The 16748-nt window shown below is 37.9% G+C and overlaps 1 protein-coding gene across 1 annotated transcript in view; it reads left to right on the top strand.

The window, feature by feature from the left end:
• The window catches only part of gal3st3 (galactose-3-O-sulfotransferase 3), a 32422-nt gene extending 23520 nt beyond the window's left edge, over positions 1-8902 (top strand). The window contains exons 2-3 of the mRNA XM_081355358.1: positions 6499-6596; positions 7382-8902. Coding sequence (XP_081211484.1) covers positions 6514-6596; positions 7382-8645 — 1347 coding nt within the window. The 5' untranslated portion in view covers positions 6499-6513 and the 3' untranslated portion in view covers positions 8646-8902. The remainder of the gene's footprint in view (positions 1-6498; positions 6597-7381) is intronic.
• The last annotated feature ends 7846 nt before the right edge of the window (positions 8903-16748 follow it).

The raw sequence follows: 16748 nt of genomic DNA, 5'->3' as shown, positions 1-16748 counted from the left end.
GTTTATTAAGTATGCAGGGCAACCACCCATAATAGCATTTTAATGATCTAGCCTTGAGGTCATGAACGCATGAATTGTTCCGCATTTGTCACTGAGTGCATACATGTCATATTGTTTTAAGATGGAAGAATGCAGTTTTACAGATGCGTGGCTTTCCAAAGAAAGATTGGCATTAAAGAGCACACCCAGTTTCCTAACTGCAACAAAGACTAGACAAAGCAGCCATCAACCGCCCCAGCAATATCTATTAAATTAATCACTTGGAGATACTTTGAACTGAAATTGCTTTCTTGTCGTCTTTCCCATGCTACCTGGGGTTTTGTACGGCACTATTCTCTGTTAGCAGCTTTGAAAAAATATATGTTGAGAAAATGCTATAAAAGTGTATTGAATGAGAATTAGTATAATTTATACCTGTTGTACCAATTAGAGGTGACTTCTGGTCCTGTGTCTCACATTAATGCCATATTGAATCCTTTTGCTGTGAGGATTGAGGACTTGCAGTCTTTACATTGACATGTACTGTATAAAGGTCGTAGTTCATGCTATTTTCAAGTTTTTCTATCCACGTTGTTTCTGATCAGTGTAAACCTGATAAACCTGTATGAAAAAACTGATGAGCAGCAAAGATAGTGTAATTCCTCAGGTTCCTTCTACCATCGGAAAATAGTTGCACGCAGAAACTTTCAACAAGGAAAGTAGAAAGAAAAGTGAAGTTCCAGGGCCACCACTCAGTTATGCTGAAACTATTTGGAAAGACTTAATTTTTAAGTAATCAGCTTAAATTGTATTTATGCTCCAAAGTTCCTCTTGGTGTAGGTTGAAGATGTCGTAATTAGTTTTACAGTGAATGTCAGACCTAAGGCGATCTGTCCCAGACATCTATAACGTTGCACGCCTGTCTGGCCGCTCCTCACGTCACTGCTGGATTGGTCACACAAGCTTGGCTATATCACAGTAACTCGACCCGTTCTCCAGAGACTGTCTTTCCACAGTTCCTCAATAGATCCACTCAGCACTGTAGGATCACAGCTTGACTCTTGGTGATTTCCCCCAAAAGCCGCATTTTGATTTCAACAAAAAAGCACAGATCGGATTCTAATCTCCTTGCCTTCACCTCGACTCTGGCTTTGTGTGGCTTGAATGACAGGGAATGATTGTGGATCTGTTGAGGTATTACTGGCCTTAGTGTACAGCTAAAGAGATTATTTGTTACTTTCAAGGAAGATGATGATTTTTACTTCAACTCTTTTTGATTGTCAGTGTGGTCAGGCACTGATGTGTGGGTGATGGATATGCCTCAGCTGGTTTTGTTCTGCATTTCATATGCTGATATTAAACTGTTTATATATCAGCTGCCACTCACCCTGCATGCACTGATGACATATTTATGTAGGTAAACCCGGAAGTCCAGCCTGGGTCACTTGACAAAAAAACGTTTCTTTTTTTTATGAATTTTTCAACTGGTCTTTTGATTAGTGAAGAAAATAAGCTTTGTGACCAACAAGAGTAAATTATTTATCTAAATATCTTGAGCTTGTGTTAACCACAGAACTTTTTTCAGGCATTTAACTAACAACTCATTTAAGAAAAATAAAAAAACATTGTCTTCATGATGATGTAGTACTAAAATGCCAATTCGTTACTGGGTTTTGGCTTACAAAAATATGATGTTCTCTAACTTTTTTGACTTTTTTTGTGTGTGTGTGTGTGTGTGTGTGTGTGTGTGTGTGTGTGTGTGTGTAGGACACTCCAAAATTCAGTAAAATTTGAATTTCAGGATTGATGAAGTTTTAAGACTTTACACTCTTTTTAAGCAATGAATTTGTATGACTTTTTCAGTCATTCATGATTGCTGGATAAGGACTTTAAAAAACAACAACAATTTCTACATTTTATAATTAGGCGTCCTGATATTTTCAGGTTTTTGAAAAAGATGTGAACCGTGATTCTTCTAAGAAAAAAAAGAGGGTGAATCAAAATAATAAATACCTTAGTTTTTTATAGTTTTACCCTATTTTAATGCTTTGTTTGGTCTTATTTCCAACTAATTTAAGTAATCTTCAGGCCCCTTGGAAGTTTGCTGAGGCCCCCTGGTTAAGAACCACTGCTCTAGAAATAAATATTGACATTAGCCATTAGACATTTGGCAAAACCCCATATTCGTTGACTATAATGTACAATTCAATACACACAGGGGCTATAAGGATACCAAGTAAAGAGTGTTATGTGGTAGAAATAAACAAGAATGAATTAGACTAATGGAACATTTAAATAAAGTTTTTGTTTGTTTGGTGAGTAATGCATCTGAATTCTCCTTTGTCATCAGGAATGTGTTTTTTTTTTAACCCTACTCTGGTGCGGATGCACAGCACGTTTTTAAAGTCCATGACCAAATCTAAAATTAGAACTGGGCTTTTATAATGTGACGTCTTTTCTCTCAAACTGGTGTTGCATACTTGAGTGCATGCAGGGAGGCGGATGATTGCGTTGGTGATTCGTGTCTTTCCTCTGCCTCTAATTTTCTCTTCCTTCTTATCTTTTCTAACAGGAAAAAACACTCTGACTCAACCAAACTTTCCAATGTAAACACATTCCATTTATATGTCTACCTAAAAGATGAAGTGTCTTGTTGAGCCCTATATGTCCTATTCTGAGACAAATGATAATCCTTTCTTCGCTTTGCTTTTTACTCATCTCCCCTTTCATGCCAACAGAGCTTTGAATACTATCAAATGTCTTCCTGTATCATTAATATCCCAATATTCCTGCCATATTTTTTTGAGTTTGATCTTTTATGATTGCTTTAGCCTCAGTTTTATTTAATGCAATCTGCAAATCTACTGTTGGTGATTTAATAGATTGTTTAGCCAACATATCCACTTCTTTATTTCCTTTCACACCAACATGTGCAGGAAGGAACCCAAACAAACCATTAACTCAGACCTTTATTATGTAATCTGTATATTGTTATATATATTTCAATTAGCATATCGGGCCTGCATGATTTCCCTGATTTTATGCTTGTGAGTGCAGACAAACTTTGGCAAGTTTTTTTTTTTTTTTTTTTTTTACATCATGATAAATGTATTGTGATTGTGAAAACATTTGGTAACTAAACATAATTTTACTAGGATTAGTGACAACATGTTACAATGTTTACATGTTACAGTGACTGATAGGTTACTGTTTTTATTATTGCTTGACACAAATTTCACGATTTCAATTCTCGTGATTTGATTCCAATCTTGATTTAAATATGGATTCATTTGGATACATATTAGGTTTTTTCTCAAAAGAAAAAATCTCACCTAATGTTAAACAAAGAAAGCACTGTCAGCTGGTATTATTATTAAAGGTTAAAAATAACTTTAAAAAAATATGTTTTTTATTATAAAAATAACGTTATAATATTTAATGATATAAAAAAAAATACAATATGTAATATAGTGTACATATTTAGCAAAATAGCTACTCCTCTCTATAGCAATTTTTTCTAGCCAACTAACGTGCTATGGTCATTAAATTACTTTCCTGAGGTAAATGTAACGCTACGTTCTCAAGCTGTTTTATTGACCTCTTTCCGCGGTTAAAAAAACACTTGATTGATCGAAATTATGTATGAGGCATGTACATTTCTTTAGTTTGTACTGTCTCTTTTAACACACCCATTGTTCATTTGTCTTTATTTACTAGATGATCGGTTCACGTGCCGCTTGAACTGAGGCGCTACAACGATCACGTGTCACATCACGTCACATTTACAAGCGCCAAAAAGGTATTTGTTTGAGTTTCAAAATAAAATTGACAGAATCTGAGAGCTGAGAATTTGTTTCACATCAAAAGGAACATGCTCTGTCTTGTCTGTCGGTGTCATTGTTCTCTTTGCTTCGTGATTTTTCTGTGCGTGAGGGCGTGTGAAAGGTGTCAATTGTGTGAGTTTCACGCTGAATGCGTGAGAGTTGGCAGCCCTGCATTTCAACCTGAATTGCCGCAACTGGAGATATTTTGAAAGCCCCTAATTACATTTTCTGTGTTATTTTAGATTTAATTCTACACATTTTCACCAGCCAGAGGGTGTGGTTTACACTAGAAGTGTAAATCCCTTGAAATTCAACACCAGAAAATTTCTTAACCTTAACCCTTAAACAGGCAAGAGTGGAAAATAAGCAAAAAATAATTTCATGATATTTTTTATATCATCTGGACTTAACATATCCTAAAGAATTTTTGAAATATTTGATATATTTTGGATTTTATGAGTTGTGACTCCCAGGTCACGTTGCCTGATTTAGGGTATAAAAAAGGACCAAGTCATTAATCTGTTAACTGTTACTGGCCCCACTTGCCACTGCATGTTTAAAACAATTATATCCTATACTTCACCTGATCTAATGTTGACAAATATCATATATCATTCAAGCTTACGAACTCAAGATTCAGCCTGTGAAAACTGCTTTGAAATCGAACCTTGCGTTACCGTAAAAATGGTACTTTAAATTCTTTTTGCGAGCTCCTCACTAGTGGGTGGTGTCAGGTTTCTTATTACAAAATTTCCAGTTTATTCCATTTTCCATTTTATTTCTCATGGAAGTTTTGAAAACAATTCTGTGGGTTTTATCACTTTTCTCAGAATCTGAAGAGTTTTCTGGTATCTGCTATTACTTGCATCCTCTTTTCTCTACTCTCATTCCTTTTACCGTAAAATGAGCTAGGCGTGAAGCCCTGAAAGAAAATATCCAGTTAAAAATACTAAGATATAGTCACCTAGACATGCTAATATCAGCTTAACCTGTAACTTTTATAATTTGTCAGGAGTCACATACATTTCAAAACGTGCTAAATAACATGAACAGCATATTAATTCATTTTCTTCTTCAGCACCTTAAGACAATGTTTACAATTAATGTTAGCAGTATTATTATTATTTTTCCAGAAGAAAAGTAAGTTTAATATATATATATTTACTTTCCTCAAAATCTGAATGTCCTGCACCACCGGTAGCCATGTTGGATTTAGGTCAGGCTGACTAATTGATCACAAAAAACTTGAAGCAACTCATGTGATCAGCATACTCAAGACAGACCAGGCTGTGATAAATGATAAAAGGATTTGATGAAAAAATCATCAAATCAAAAGGGGGGGGGGGGGGTCTCATGTTCTGCTGTAACTTTCCGGATTATTAGTCAGCACAGTTAAAGAGCGCCATCTAACAGCACGTCTCTCCTCGAATCAATGGCATAGTGTGAGGTATCATTGGTGGTGGTTGAGGAGATTCCCCCTTCCATGTAAAGCGCTTTGAGTGCCAATAAAAGCGCTATATATATGTAATGAATTATTATTATAATGTCCGTGGCACCAAAATTCAACAAGTTAAAAGGTTTGCTGCAAATCCCTAACTTCAAGTATGAAGGATAATAGCGAGGCCTGAGCAAACCACACTAAAATTAGAGCTTTTTCTATGTGCTGAAACATGATCCTGAATGGTCCAGCACTGGACCTCTAAGGAACATTGCACTCTTGTCGTTGGTAATGGTTTATATTACCACTGGAAAAAGAAGCCCAGACAGCCGGTCGCTGTTGAACTCTGACCTGCGGTATTTGTTTGCATCTGTATTTTAACCCTGATGTTGGGTTCAGTAAAACTCATATCGGTCATGAAAAACAGCACTTACTTGTGCTTATTAATAGTGCAAAAATGGTGTGTGGTGTGTGCAAATTTAAAAAAGTGTCCTGCCCACCACTCATTGCACCCCACTTCATCCAAACTGTGATTTTTGTGTGTAGCAGCCATTTCGTTGTCAACTGAACGGCTGTAAATTCTGCAAACAGTCCAAGCTGCAATAAAATCATAAAGCTAGAAGCAGGTGGTAGCAGTTTTTTCATTATATTAGTCAATGTTTTGTGTTGCTAATCTTGGACTAGCTTTTCTAGTGCGTATGTTTCAAATGGAAGTCATGTCATTTAACTGTCTTGGCTTATTTTATTTGTCGATTGGCATCAGAAGCGAAATCCTTTTTGTAATGCTATTGCTAATTAAACTACAGTAGTATCAGGGCTTGATCAGTGGAAATAAAGGCAGGTTGTGTAGAAGTGCCATTCGATATGGTGAGAGAGAAAGGGAAAGCGAGATGAGATAACTGTAATTAGAAGCCGAAGGAAGAGGTGGCCCTGACTCGTATGGAAGATATCCAAGACTTTGTTAGCACTAGACAGGCAGCAACGTTAGAATGCTAATACGTGACACCTGTCCAGTCGTTGCTCTAGGTTTGCTTATTTTCTTTGTCTCTGTATTTTAAGATGATTTTCATGACCAAAAACCATTACAAGCTACTTTGCAATTTGAGATCCAACTTGTCAACCAAACCAATTTTTTTGCACTATCAACCAATTTCTGTGCTGAGAATTTTTTTGCTGAAAAGAGAAGGCTTGGTGTTCTGGATGTGTGTTAAATGAGTAATGTACACTGTTGTGATTTCCCGTTCTTCTCTTTTGCAGTGAAAGGACCTGGAGATGTCTCAGAAGAAGATATTCCTGGTGTTGATTGCACTCAGTACTGTCAGCTTGCTTCTGCACCATGGGGGTCACTTGAACTTGTAAGAGCCGCTGCTTTCATTTGTCCTTATCACGTTCCTAGTGATGCATCAACATGATTTATTTATTTTTTTACCAAAACTGAAAATAAAGTTTCAATAATAAAAATTTGGTAATTGGTTAGTTTAACTGCATTCAGAGTATCATGTTCTCAATGGATAAATTAAACCAGTTTTAGTAATATTCTCTCAATATTTCAGCTGAGAATTTAAATTTGACACATTGCCAAATTGTTTTGTTACACTGAAGTATGGACACACACACGACATGTTTACTTGTTGTTTATCCACGGTTTGTGCAAGCATCATCGAAGAAGTGCTAATTAAAAGTGACTTTTTTGGTCAATGATTTTTGGCACTTCAAAACTATTTCGACCGTATCAGAAAATCAATTCAACAAAAATGTTTTGGTTGCCAAAATTTGAGACCATCACTACTCATTCCTCTCTTCTGCCACATTTGTTTTTGGTCTTTTGGGCTATTCATTTGCTTCCTGCTTTACCTTGCTGGTTTAGCTGCTTGGCCAACTGGTCTCCCAACTTGACCAGTTGACAAGTGCCCAAAATACCTTTAAAACCAGCAAACCTGACCCAGATGAAACCAGCCTGGTGGTCAGCTAAAACCAGTAAACCATCTTGCACTTAAAGGTGGCTTAAAAACCCTACTGATAAAACCTTAAGATGATTTTATTAGTAGGGTTTTTTGTTTGTTTTTGCATTACCATTCTTCTTATCTTTCCACATTGATTTTCAAAGCTGACTGCATCGATTTTCCATTTCTTATTGCAGGACGTTGGAGGCATTCTGGTTGGGATGTCCATCTTCCACAATCTCCTCTACCCAGCGCAGCAGTGGACCTGCTAAACACACCAGTATAGCCTTCTTGAAGACTCATAAAACCGCCAGCTCCACTGTGCAGAACATCCTCTTTCGTTTTGCAGAACGCAACAACCTCACAGTGGCGCTGCCCATTACCACCTGTGACCACCAGTTCTGCTACCCTCGGCCGTTCAGTTCCCACTTTGTTCACCCGCACACCACGCCACCTGACATAATTACCAACCACTTACGATTCAGTCGGGCTGAACTACGACGCCTCATGCCCAACAACACTATGTACATCACTATATTGCGGGAACCGGGAGCAATGTTTGAGTCTCTTTTTACCTACTTCAATCAGTACTGTCTTAGCTTTAAACGTGTCCCAAATGGCTCCTTAGAGACTTTTCTGGACCACCCTTGGAGGTACTATCGTCCAGAAGAGAAGGATTCGATGTATGCGAGAAATACACTGACTTTTGACCTAGGTGGTGATAAGGACCGGCCATATTCGGAAGCGGTGGGGTATGCAAAACGATTTGCTGCAGAGTTGGAGCGGGTGTTCTCGTTGGTTATGATCGCGGAATACTTTGACGAATCATTGGTGCTGCTACGCCGCTTGTTGTCTTGGGATCTCGATGATGTTTTGTATGTCAGTCTCAACATGCGCACACCTGACTCCAAGAGCAGCCTTTCCAGGCAAAATATAGCCAAAATCAGAGCCTGGAACACAATAGATTCTGTACTGTACGATTACTTCAATGCTTCGTTGTGGCGGCAGCTGAGAGCATTGGGACTAGCATGTGTTGAGCGAGAAGTCCTTCTGTTGCGACAGTCTCGTGACCGACTTGTCCGTAGCTGTTTCGGGGGAAATTTACCACCTCTTCGCTCTGCTGCACAGATCACAAATAAGGAATTACGGCCTTGGCAGCCAAGTGGCAAAGTGGCCATCATTGGGTACGATTTACCAGTTAACGTAACACAAAAAGGCCCCATCCCTCCGCAAGACAAGTGTCTAAAGATGATAATGCCAGAAGTGCAGTACACACGGCTGTTGCTACGCTCAGAGTCTCTACGTTATCGGAAGCGGTTTCCGTTACGGAGCTACCAGCAGACTTCACAATCTGTGGGACAAGTTCGGGCACACAGAGAGTCCCCAGCTCCGAGTTTGATCCCACGACCATCAGATACGATGACTCGGAGCACCAAAGAAGCGCTACGGCTTTCCCAATGACCCATGTGAAAGGATAGTCAAACTTCTCTCGTTTTATTCCCACTCCTTGTTTTGGACTGCAGCTAAATGTCCATGAGTTGTTGGAATTACTTGAAAGCTTGAGGTCATACCTCATTTTTATTAGATGTGAGCACTACCAAACGTACGCTCACAACTCTTGTTCTATAAGTTAGAGACACCATTGTTTCATTGTTGTAAAAACACAGATTTAATTGTAAAAAGGTGAAGGAAAATATATATTGAAGTCTAAAAGCCTGACATCTGGAATGTCTCAATCTCTCAAGGACTATCTCTCCATATACTGTATACCATCATCACTCACTGTTTGTAAGTAAGCAATCAGCTTTAGATGGTACCAGGTTTCATATGGTTTTTAGCTAGTTAAAGCTAATCTTTTATGGTCATAGCTGGTCTAGATGGTTGATCTGCTGTATTACTGTATTTGGGTTAACCTGGTAGATCATCTTGGTCAAAGTTGGTTAGACCACCTTGATAGACTCCCAGCAACAAACCTGCAACCAGCAACAAACCAGCTTGGCATGACCTTGAATTTCCGACAGGGTTTCAGAATTTATCTTTGCTGTATTGGCGTTAAGACATTTGAGTCGAGTATTGTTAGGCTTCCTTTTACCGACAGCGCTCCGTTTAAGTGTGAACATTTACACACTCATCAGCATAATGACAGCTGCTCCTGAGCCACAAATTGCCATAACCTACTCTTCAGTTGTGGACAAAAAACCTAGCATCATGTGATGATGCAACCATCTTAAAGGATATTTAAATATTCTATGCTATTCTACTCTTTTTGAGCAATGATTGGGTTACACAGCCCATTTTTACGAGGCCACTACTGAACAAGCCAGAGAGCTTCAGCCTTGACTAAAAGCTGGGAATGGCGACAAGACATTTCATCTACATGGGCAGTGACCGAAAAATCGCTTTATGTTCTCAGCCAGAGTGAGCATTGCGTTAGTTTCATCCTTGTGTGTTTTTCGGGATAATGTTTTATACTGCAGTGCACTTGCAAATGCGTAACTTGTATGTAATCAAATTAGAGTAGGAAATAGAGCTCCAAATTGTCAGTTTAAGACATACTCTACACAGGCAAGTGAACTCGATTTTATCAGATTGCCTGTGTTCACATACTTGCGTAGAGTTTGTTTCTGGCCTAACTTTTACTTTTTGGATCTTCGCTTAAAGGCACTGTGATGTAGAGATACTCGGTGGTGACCGACTGAATGGTGGCCACCTTCATAAAGAGTCGTGCCAGTGGAATGTAAAAACAGTCCTTTGACTGTCTTTGTACTTAAAACAACACTGCATCACTTTCATTTAGGCCAGTGTTTCTCAACTGGTTTGCTTTTGCAGCAAAGGAGTGACTTTGAAATAAATTTGCACCAAGTTACCATGGAGTCTGACCAGATGCATTAAATCAGACCTGCGACCAACCAGTTGGGAACCACTGGTTTAGGACAGTGTTTCCCAATCCTGTACCTATAGGCACCCCAACACTACACGTTTTTGAACTCTTCCTTATCAAGCACACCTAAATCAACTCATCAGCTAATTAGTAGAGACTCCTTAGACCTGAAATGGATGGGTCAGATAAGGGCGACATTCAAAATGTTGGGGCGCCTCCAGGAACAGGGTTGGGAAATGTTGGTTTAGGCAACCAAATAGAAACTGAATACCTCTGAAAGGACAGCCTCTTACAGAAGGTTGTTTCTAATATTGGTTTATTTGTCATTCTAAGCCTTTGCTGCAAGGTTTGTTCAGTAGAAATATGTTTTTGATTAAGCTAAATTTCATTGTGGGTGAAGTCATAATTTTCATCTTTCATTTGGTAAAATCTCGCTATCTTATTTTACGTACTGTACTTTTTAGAAAATAGTATTTGGAGCAATATAGCAATGGCATGTATGCCATAACGTTAACAAGTATACTAGTCAAATGGAGGTATAAAGATCAAAACATAATAAGTCTTGAAACAATTGTCCACCCATAAACCAGCTCCTGTTTTTAGGAGTCCTGGTTGATATTTGATGAAATACTGTTGGTGTCCTGTTACATAAAGTCTGGATCCACGAATCCAAAAAGCCAACATTTTCATTTCTTCATGTTTCAAAATTAGAAATACCTCAGATGATAAATTAATACTGCTGTTAGTGGAAGCGTCTCGGTCCTTAAAGACTGTCAAGACATTAGAGATGTAGAAAGTGCTCTTTGTATATAATGTACTTTCTATTGTACATGAACAACTGTGAGTTAAAATTTACACTTAACACACGCAACTCGTTCGTCATTCTTGTTTGGGTTAGAAAACCTCTTGATAGATGACACTGGAGACCATTAAATGGACTTTTGTCATCTCTGATGTATTGTAAGAGAAATTAGAAGTAAAGCATTTACTGTACCACAATTTACTGTATACAAAGTTACCTGCTGTGCAATTGCAACCGGAAGACCTTTTTTATACTTCTGCATCGAACTCACGGCGTGGCTCCGTCGTAGGCTGTGTAGCGTGCGAACCCTCCGCTGTACCCTGATGTGCACCTCTCCAAAAATGTAACAATGCAAGCGCTGTGATTGGTCTGCTAGGACCGCTCCCTCGGGTTTCACACGCTCCCTCTGCGCAGAAGCATAAATGAAAACCAACGGCGTAGAGGCTCTGCTGTAGGTCCGGCGCAGAAGTATAAATCAGCCTTAAGTGAGATTTTCATGCTTTTTTTGTGCTGGGTGGTGAGATGACAATAGATGCTATTCTGTCAAAATAATTTTTTCATTCTCTATTTATTAATTTAACTGCTTTTTTGGGGGCTTTAAATAAGATGCTTCTGACAATCAGAGGTTTGCTTCTGAAGATGTGTGATGAAAGATGTGAAAACATTGACAATTAAAAACTGAAACTGGAAAAACATCATCCTTCAGACTCATGTGCTTCATTCCAATCATCTAGATTTCTATATTTCAAAAATGTTGACTAACAAAGGACCAACCATTGAGTTGGAAGGGAAAGGGCTGTGAAATATCAGCTGGCATACATGAATACATTTTCCAATTCATCAAGTAGAACTAGAAGTCTAAAATACCATGTTTTGTGCTATTTTGAGTGATGAATGATTACATTTTCATAAATGAGCATCCTAAATGAACGTCAACTTGCCCTCTCAATCGGATAGACCTACAACCAATCAGAGAAACGTAGTAAGTGACGTATGTTCTTTCACGATCGACAAAATCGCGGTTCTCTGTTCCTCTTTTCAAATTAATGCGCTGTCGATATCTTCTATAACAGACGCGATGGCGGAATCTACACATGATGTTCGGGAGGAGTAAATAATCAATTCAATCAACTTGTCATCAAACAATTAGCCTACCATGTCTACCCTATCAGCATGAGGGGAAGCATATATTTATTCACTCTGTCAACTCACCTAACATTCCTTGACAGTTTTCAGCATCCCTCCACTCACTCTTGGCTTGTTCTTCCACAGCCAGGAATACGGGGGGAGTACTTTGGGTTCGGGCCGAATACCGAGCCCGGAGCCTCTCCTCGGACAGCACGCCTTTATTCTAACTTATTTGTAAGTGTGAAATCTCAATTCTCCAGCGGCAGTCATCTTTGTTGTAAACGAATTCAACCCAAGCGCTCGTTGGTGACGTGGATGATTACGATACTGTTGATCATCTCTCCGTCATCGTATAAAGCCTGCCCTGACAATTTGATTGGTCCGAACAGCTTTTGTTCGGGCATAATAGAGAGCCTAAGTCCCGCCCCTCCGCTTCCGGCTCATGGGACCTTACTTCGGAAAAAATATGTATGGAAGTCAATGGCGAGATATAACTTATCTTTTTATTCCATCTGAACTGTGCCCTGAACTACATATGATGTTTGTCAATTTAAAAGGTAATTATGAGAGTCAAGAAAGTTGCAGCTTGTCATAAAACAGAAGAGTAACGTTTAGTTTTATGTGAAAATCGCTCAATGAACTACATCTCTCGTCTCGCACATGTCACAAGATCCGTTGCTCGTATGTGTGTATTCTGGCTCAAAACACTTACGATTATAATGTAAGACTATAGAAAAAATGTCAGACGTTAGCTTCAGTAAAGTTAGCTTCATTCATTGAGAGAAAAGGTATGATGTCCCATGTGCGCCTTCTGGGTTTGTAGTCTTTCTAATTACGTATTTTCACAGTCTTATACCTCAGCAGTTTTACATCAAGCTGCGACTTTCTTGACTTTAAAATGTATCTTTTAAATTGACAAACATCATATGTGTAAATCAGGGCACAATTCAAACGAGATCAAAATATTTGTTGTCTCTCGCCATTGACTACCATACAATATTTTTCCGAACTAAGGTCCCATGGTGGTCGACCGGAAGGGGAGGGACTTAGGCTCTCTATAGATAATAATTGTGCCCTGATTTACACATATGATGTTTGTCAATTTAAAAGATACATTTTAAAGTCAAGAAAGTCGCAGCTTGATGTAAAACTGCTGAGGTATAAGACTGAAAATACGTAATTACAAAGACTACAAACCCAGAAGGCGCACATGGGACGTCATACCTTTTCTCTCAATGAATGAAGCTAACTTTACTGAAGCTAACGTCTGACATTTTTTCGATAGTCTTACATTATAATCGTAACGTTACGCCGTCATGCCTGAGTGTTTTGAGCCAGAATACACACATACGAGCAACGGATCTTGTGACGTACATAATGGGAGACGAGAGATGTAGTTCATTGAGCGATTTTCACATAAAACTAAACGTTACTCTTCTGTTTTATGACAAACTGCGACTTTCTTGACTTTCATAATTACCTTTTAAATTGACAAACATCATATGTGTAATTCAGGGCACAGTTCAGACGGAATAAAAAGATAAGTTGTCTCTCGCCATTGACTTCCATACATATTTTTTCTGAAATAAGTTCCCATGAGCCGGAAGCGGAGGGGCGGGACTTAGGCTCTCTATAGCACCTCAACGGATCCAGAATGTTGTGGGCGGGGCTAAGTTCGGCTGGCATCCAGGCTACATTTTTTGAGATATCAAGCTCAAATTTGGAACACAACTTGTTTAGATTAATGGTTTTGATTTTCTTGCAGTTTTAGATAAAACTGTGTTCTGGAAAATATATTTCAGATAAAATTATGCATTTTTTTTATAACAATAAGCATAAATATTTCTATACGTATTTTTTTTTTCCTTGTCTTGAAAAAGAGACCAAACTTCAGTCTGTGCTCTAAACCATTCACGAGTAATGACAGTTTTAGTTGGACATTTAATTTTCAGGTCTATGCCCAAAGTGTATAAATGGAATATAACTACTGCATAAATATAATTTAGTAGCATAAAATCGCCCAAAAATACAAAATATTATATAAAAAAACATTGTCGAACTAAAATATAATCCATTCATTTAATTAAAAAAAAATAATAATAATTGACTGCCACACAAGCAACACCAGAGGGTTAGTTTAATAGCCTGATTTATTATTTATTCTTATTTTTATATATGTGGCCCTGGACCACAAAACCAGTCACATGGGTCTTTTTTTTTTTTTTTTTTTTTTACTTTGAGATGTATATATCATCTGAAAGCTGAATAAAGAAGCTTCCCATTGAAGTATGGTTTGTTAGGATAGGACAATATTTGGATGAAATGCAACTATTTGAAAATCTGGAATCTGAGGGTGCAAAAAAATCGAACATTGAGACAATCTCCTTTAAAGTTGTCCATTTATGTTCACACTTTTACTGCATTCACTCACAAAAATAAATGTTTTATATATTTACCGTAGGAAATTTACAAAATATCTTCATGGAACATGATCTTTACTTAATATCCTAATGATTTTTGGCATAAAAGAAAAATCAATAATTTTGACCCATATAATATATTGTTGGCTATTGCCACAAATATACCCGTGCGACTTGTGACTGGTTTTGTGATCCAGGGTCACATGTTTTTTTTTTTTTGACATTTTATGCATTTTCAAAATGCTGCAGTAACTTCATGATGTCCCTTTGCAGTGTTCTAAAAACCTCTGATTAGCCCTGAATCTAAAGGAGCCGCTGAAGAATGAAAGGTAAGCAAAACTGTGAACCCAACAGAGCAGTTTTAGTTTCTAAAATCATGCGGTTTAACGGTCACGTGGAGATGGGTTTTGGCAGGTTTCTTTGCCAGTCAATAGCTATGCAACCACAGTATTGGGGAAAACATTTAACTAAAAGGTTGATATGCTTATTATATGTCTTCCAAAGTAGTTTTGTATTCAAATTCTTTAAACCATCTTTTACTTAACAATTTTCTGAGAAATTCCTATGACTATATTCAAACACAGTATACTTAAACGTCACCTTGGTCTCTATATGGCTTTGTTCTCCTTTTCTGAATTTTTACTTTTGTCTGCCTTGTAAGCACTGCTTCATTTCAGTAGATGCAAATCTATAATAATTATAATAACTTTATTTTATAGCACCTTTAAACGTAACGTTCACAAAGCACTGTACAGAAAAACATCAACAATCAAAAATAAAATATCAATAATAGACACACAAAAGCAACACCAAAATCAATTAAAATTCAATAAAAAAAAAAAAAAGCCATCCTTTAATTTTATGTTCTAAGACTGTATTTAAAAACACCCAGGGATTTTGCTTCCCTAATGTCAGCAGATAGAGATGGAAAAGCAAAGGCCCTGTCACCCATAGAGCGAAGTCTTGTTTTAGGGAGAGCCAAGAGACCATTCTAAGAAGAACTCAATTTATACATTTGCATATTATAGGTTAACATATGGTCTTCAAAATGACCCGGAGCCAATAGAGAGATTCAAAAAGTTTATTTAGAGCAGTTTATTAAGAGTCGATTACGTAACGGCAACTAATAGCGCATTACAGTAAATGCTGAGAAACATGAAGGAATTCATTAATCCTTCAGCGGTAGTAAATAACACTTGCAATATTTCTGAGCTGAGAGTAGGATATCTTAACAACACTGTACATGGGATTCGAACAGCAGGCATGAGTCAAAAATGTCTGAGATTCTTCGACTTATCTTGCGGTTTTAAAACAGAACCATTAATAGATAATGCAATGGCACTAACGGGTGAGCCAAAGAGGCATGATTTCAGTTATAGAACTATTTAAATATAGAAAATAGTATTTTTCTATCTCAGATAAGCAGTTACAGAGGTAAGAAACATCCACAGACTGACCTGATTAAGAATGACTGTAAATTGGCAAGAGACTTTAATAACTGACACAGAATACAAAAAAGTAAAGGGCCGAGGGCAGAACCCTGAGGAACACCAATTCGGACAGGCTCAACCTCAGGATAGATAGATAGATAGATAGATAGATAGATAGATAGATAGATAGATAGATAGATAGATAGATAGATAGATAGATAGATAGATAGATAGATAGATAGATAGATAGATAGATAGATAGATAGATAGATAGATAGATAGATAGATAGATAGAAAGGTTCTTCATTAAACCATCATGACAATAAAGAACCGTTATTATAAACATGATTAATTTAGCTTGAAAATAGACAAATTATTAACCCTTAAACACATGATTTGTCTGATGGAATTGAATTGAACAAACTGTAAAACGCACAAGTTTCATAGATTGACCAGAGAGAGGGGAAAAACGGTGTGTTGAGAGGAAATCTCCAGCTAACAGAGCAGAATAATGTGGACATGGAGATGTGTGTGTGTGTGTGTGGGAGAGAGCGAGAGCAAGAGTGAGAGAGTGGGCGCAGACGACCCTTCAGAGGAAAAAACAGATGAGTAGATAAAAACAGGGAGATATGAGAGGCAGAGGAAGGATGATGGGAGATTTTAACACTAAGCAGTAAAGATTTAAAGCCCTTCAGTGCCACACACACACACACACACTGGCAGTTGAACAGCCCACAACACACAGCTGATCTTTCAGCAACAGACTAAATATTTATGGTGCTGCAGGTGAATAATTTAAGACTCTTACAGACCCTGCAGCCAATCGAGAGCAACACATCACTGGAGAATCAATGAGATCAGCGGCCCTGAGGAATGCACTGAGTGTGTGTGTGTGTGTGTGTG

This window comes from Scardinius erythrophthalmus (genome assembly GCF_964197995.2).
Source record: "Scardinius erythrophthalmus genome assembly, chromosome: 2".
Classification (NCBI taxonomy): Eukaryota; Metazoa; Chordata; class Actinopteri; order Cypriniformes; family Leuciscidae; genus Scardinius; species Scardinius erythrophthalmus.
Note: the sequence above shows the minus strand (reverse complement) of the source record. Positions and strands in the feature narration are given on the sequence as shown.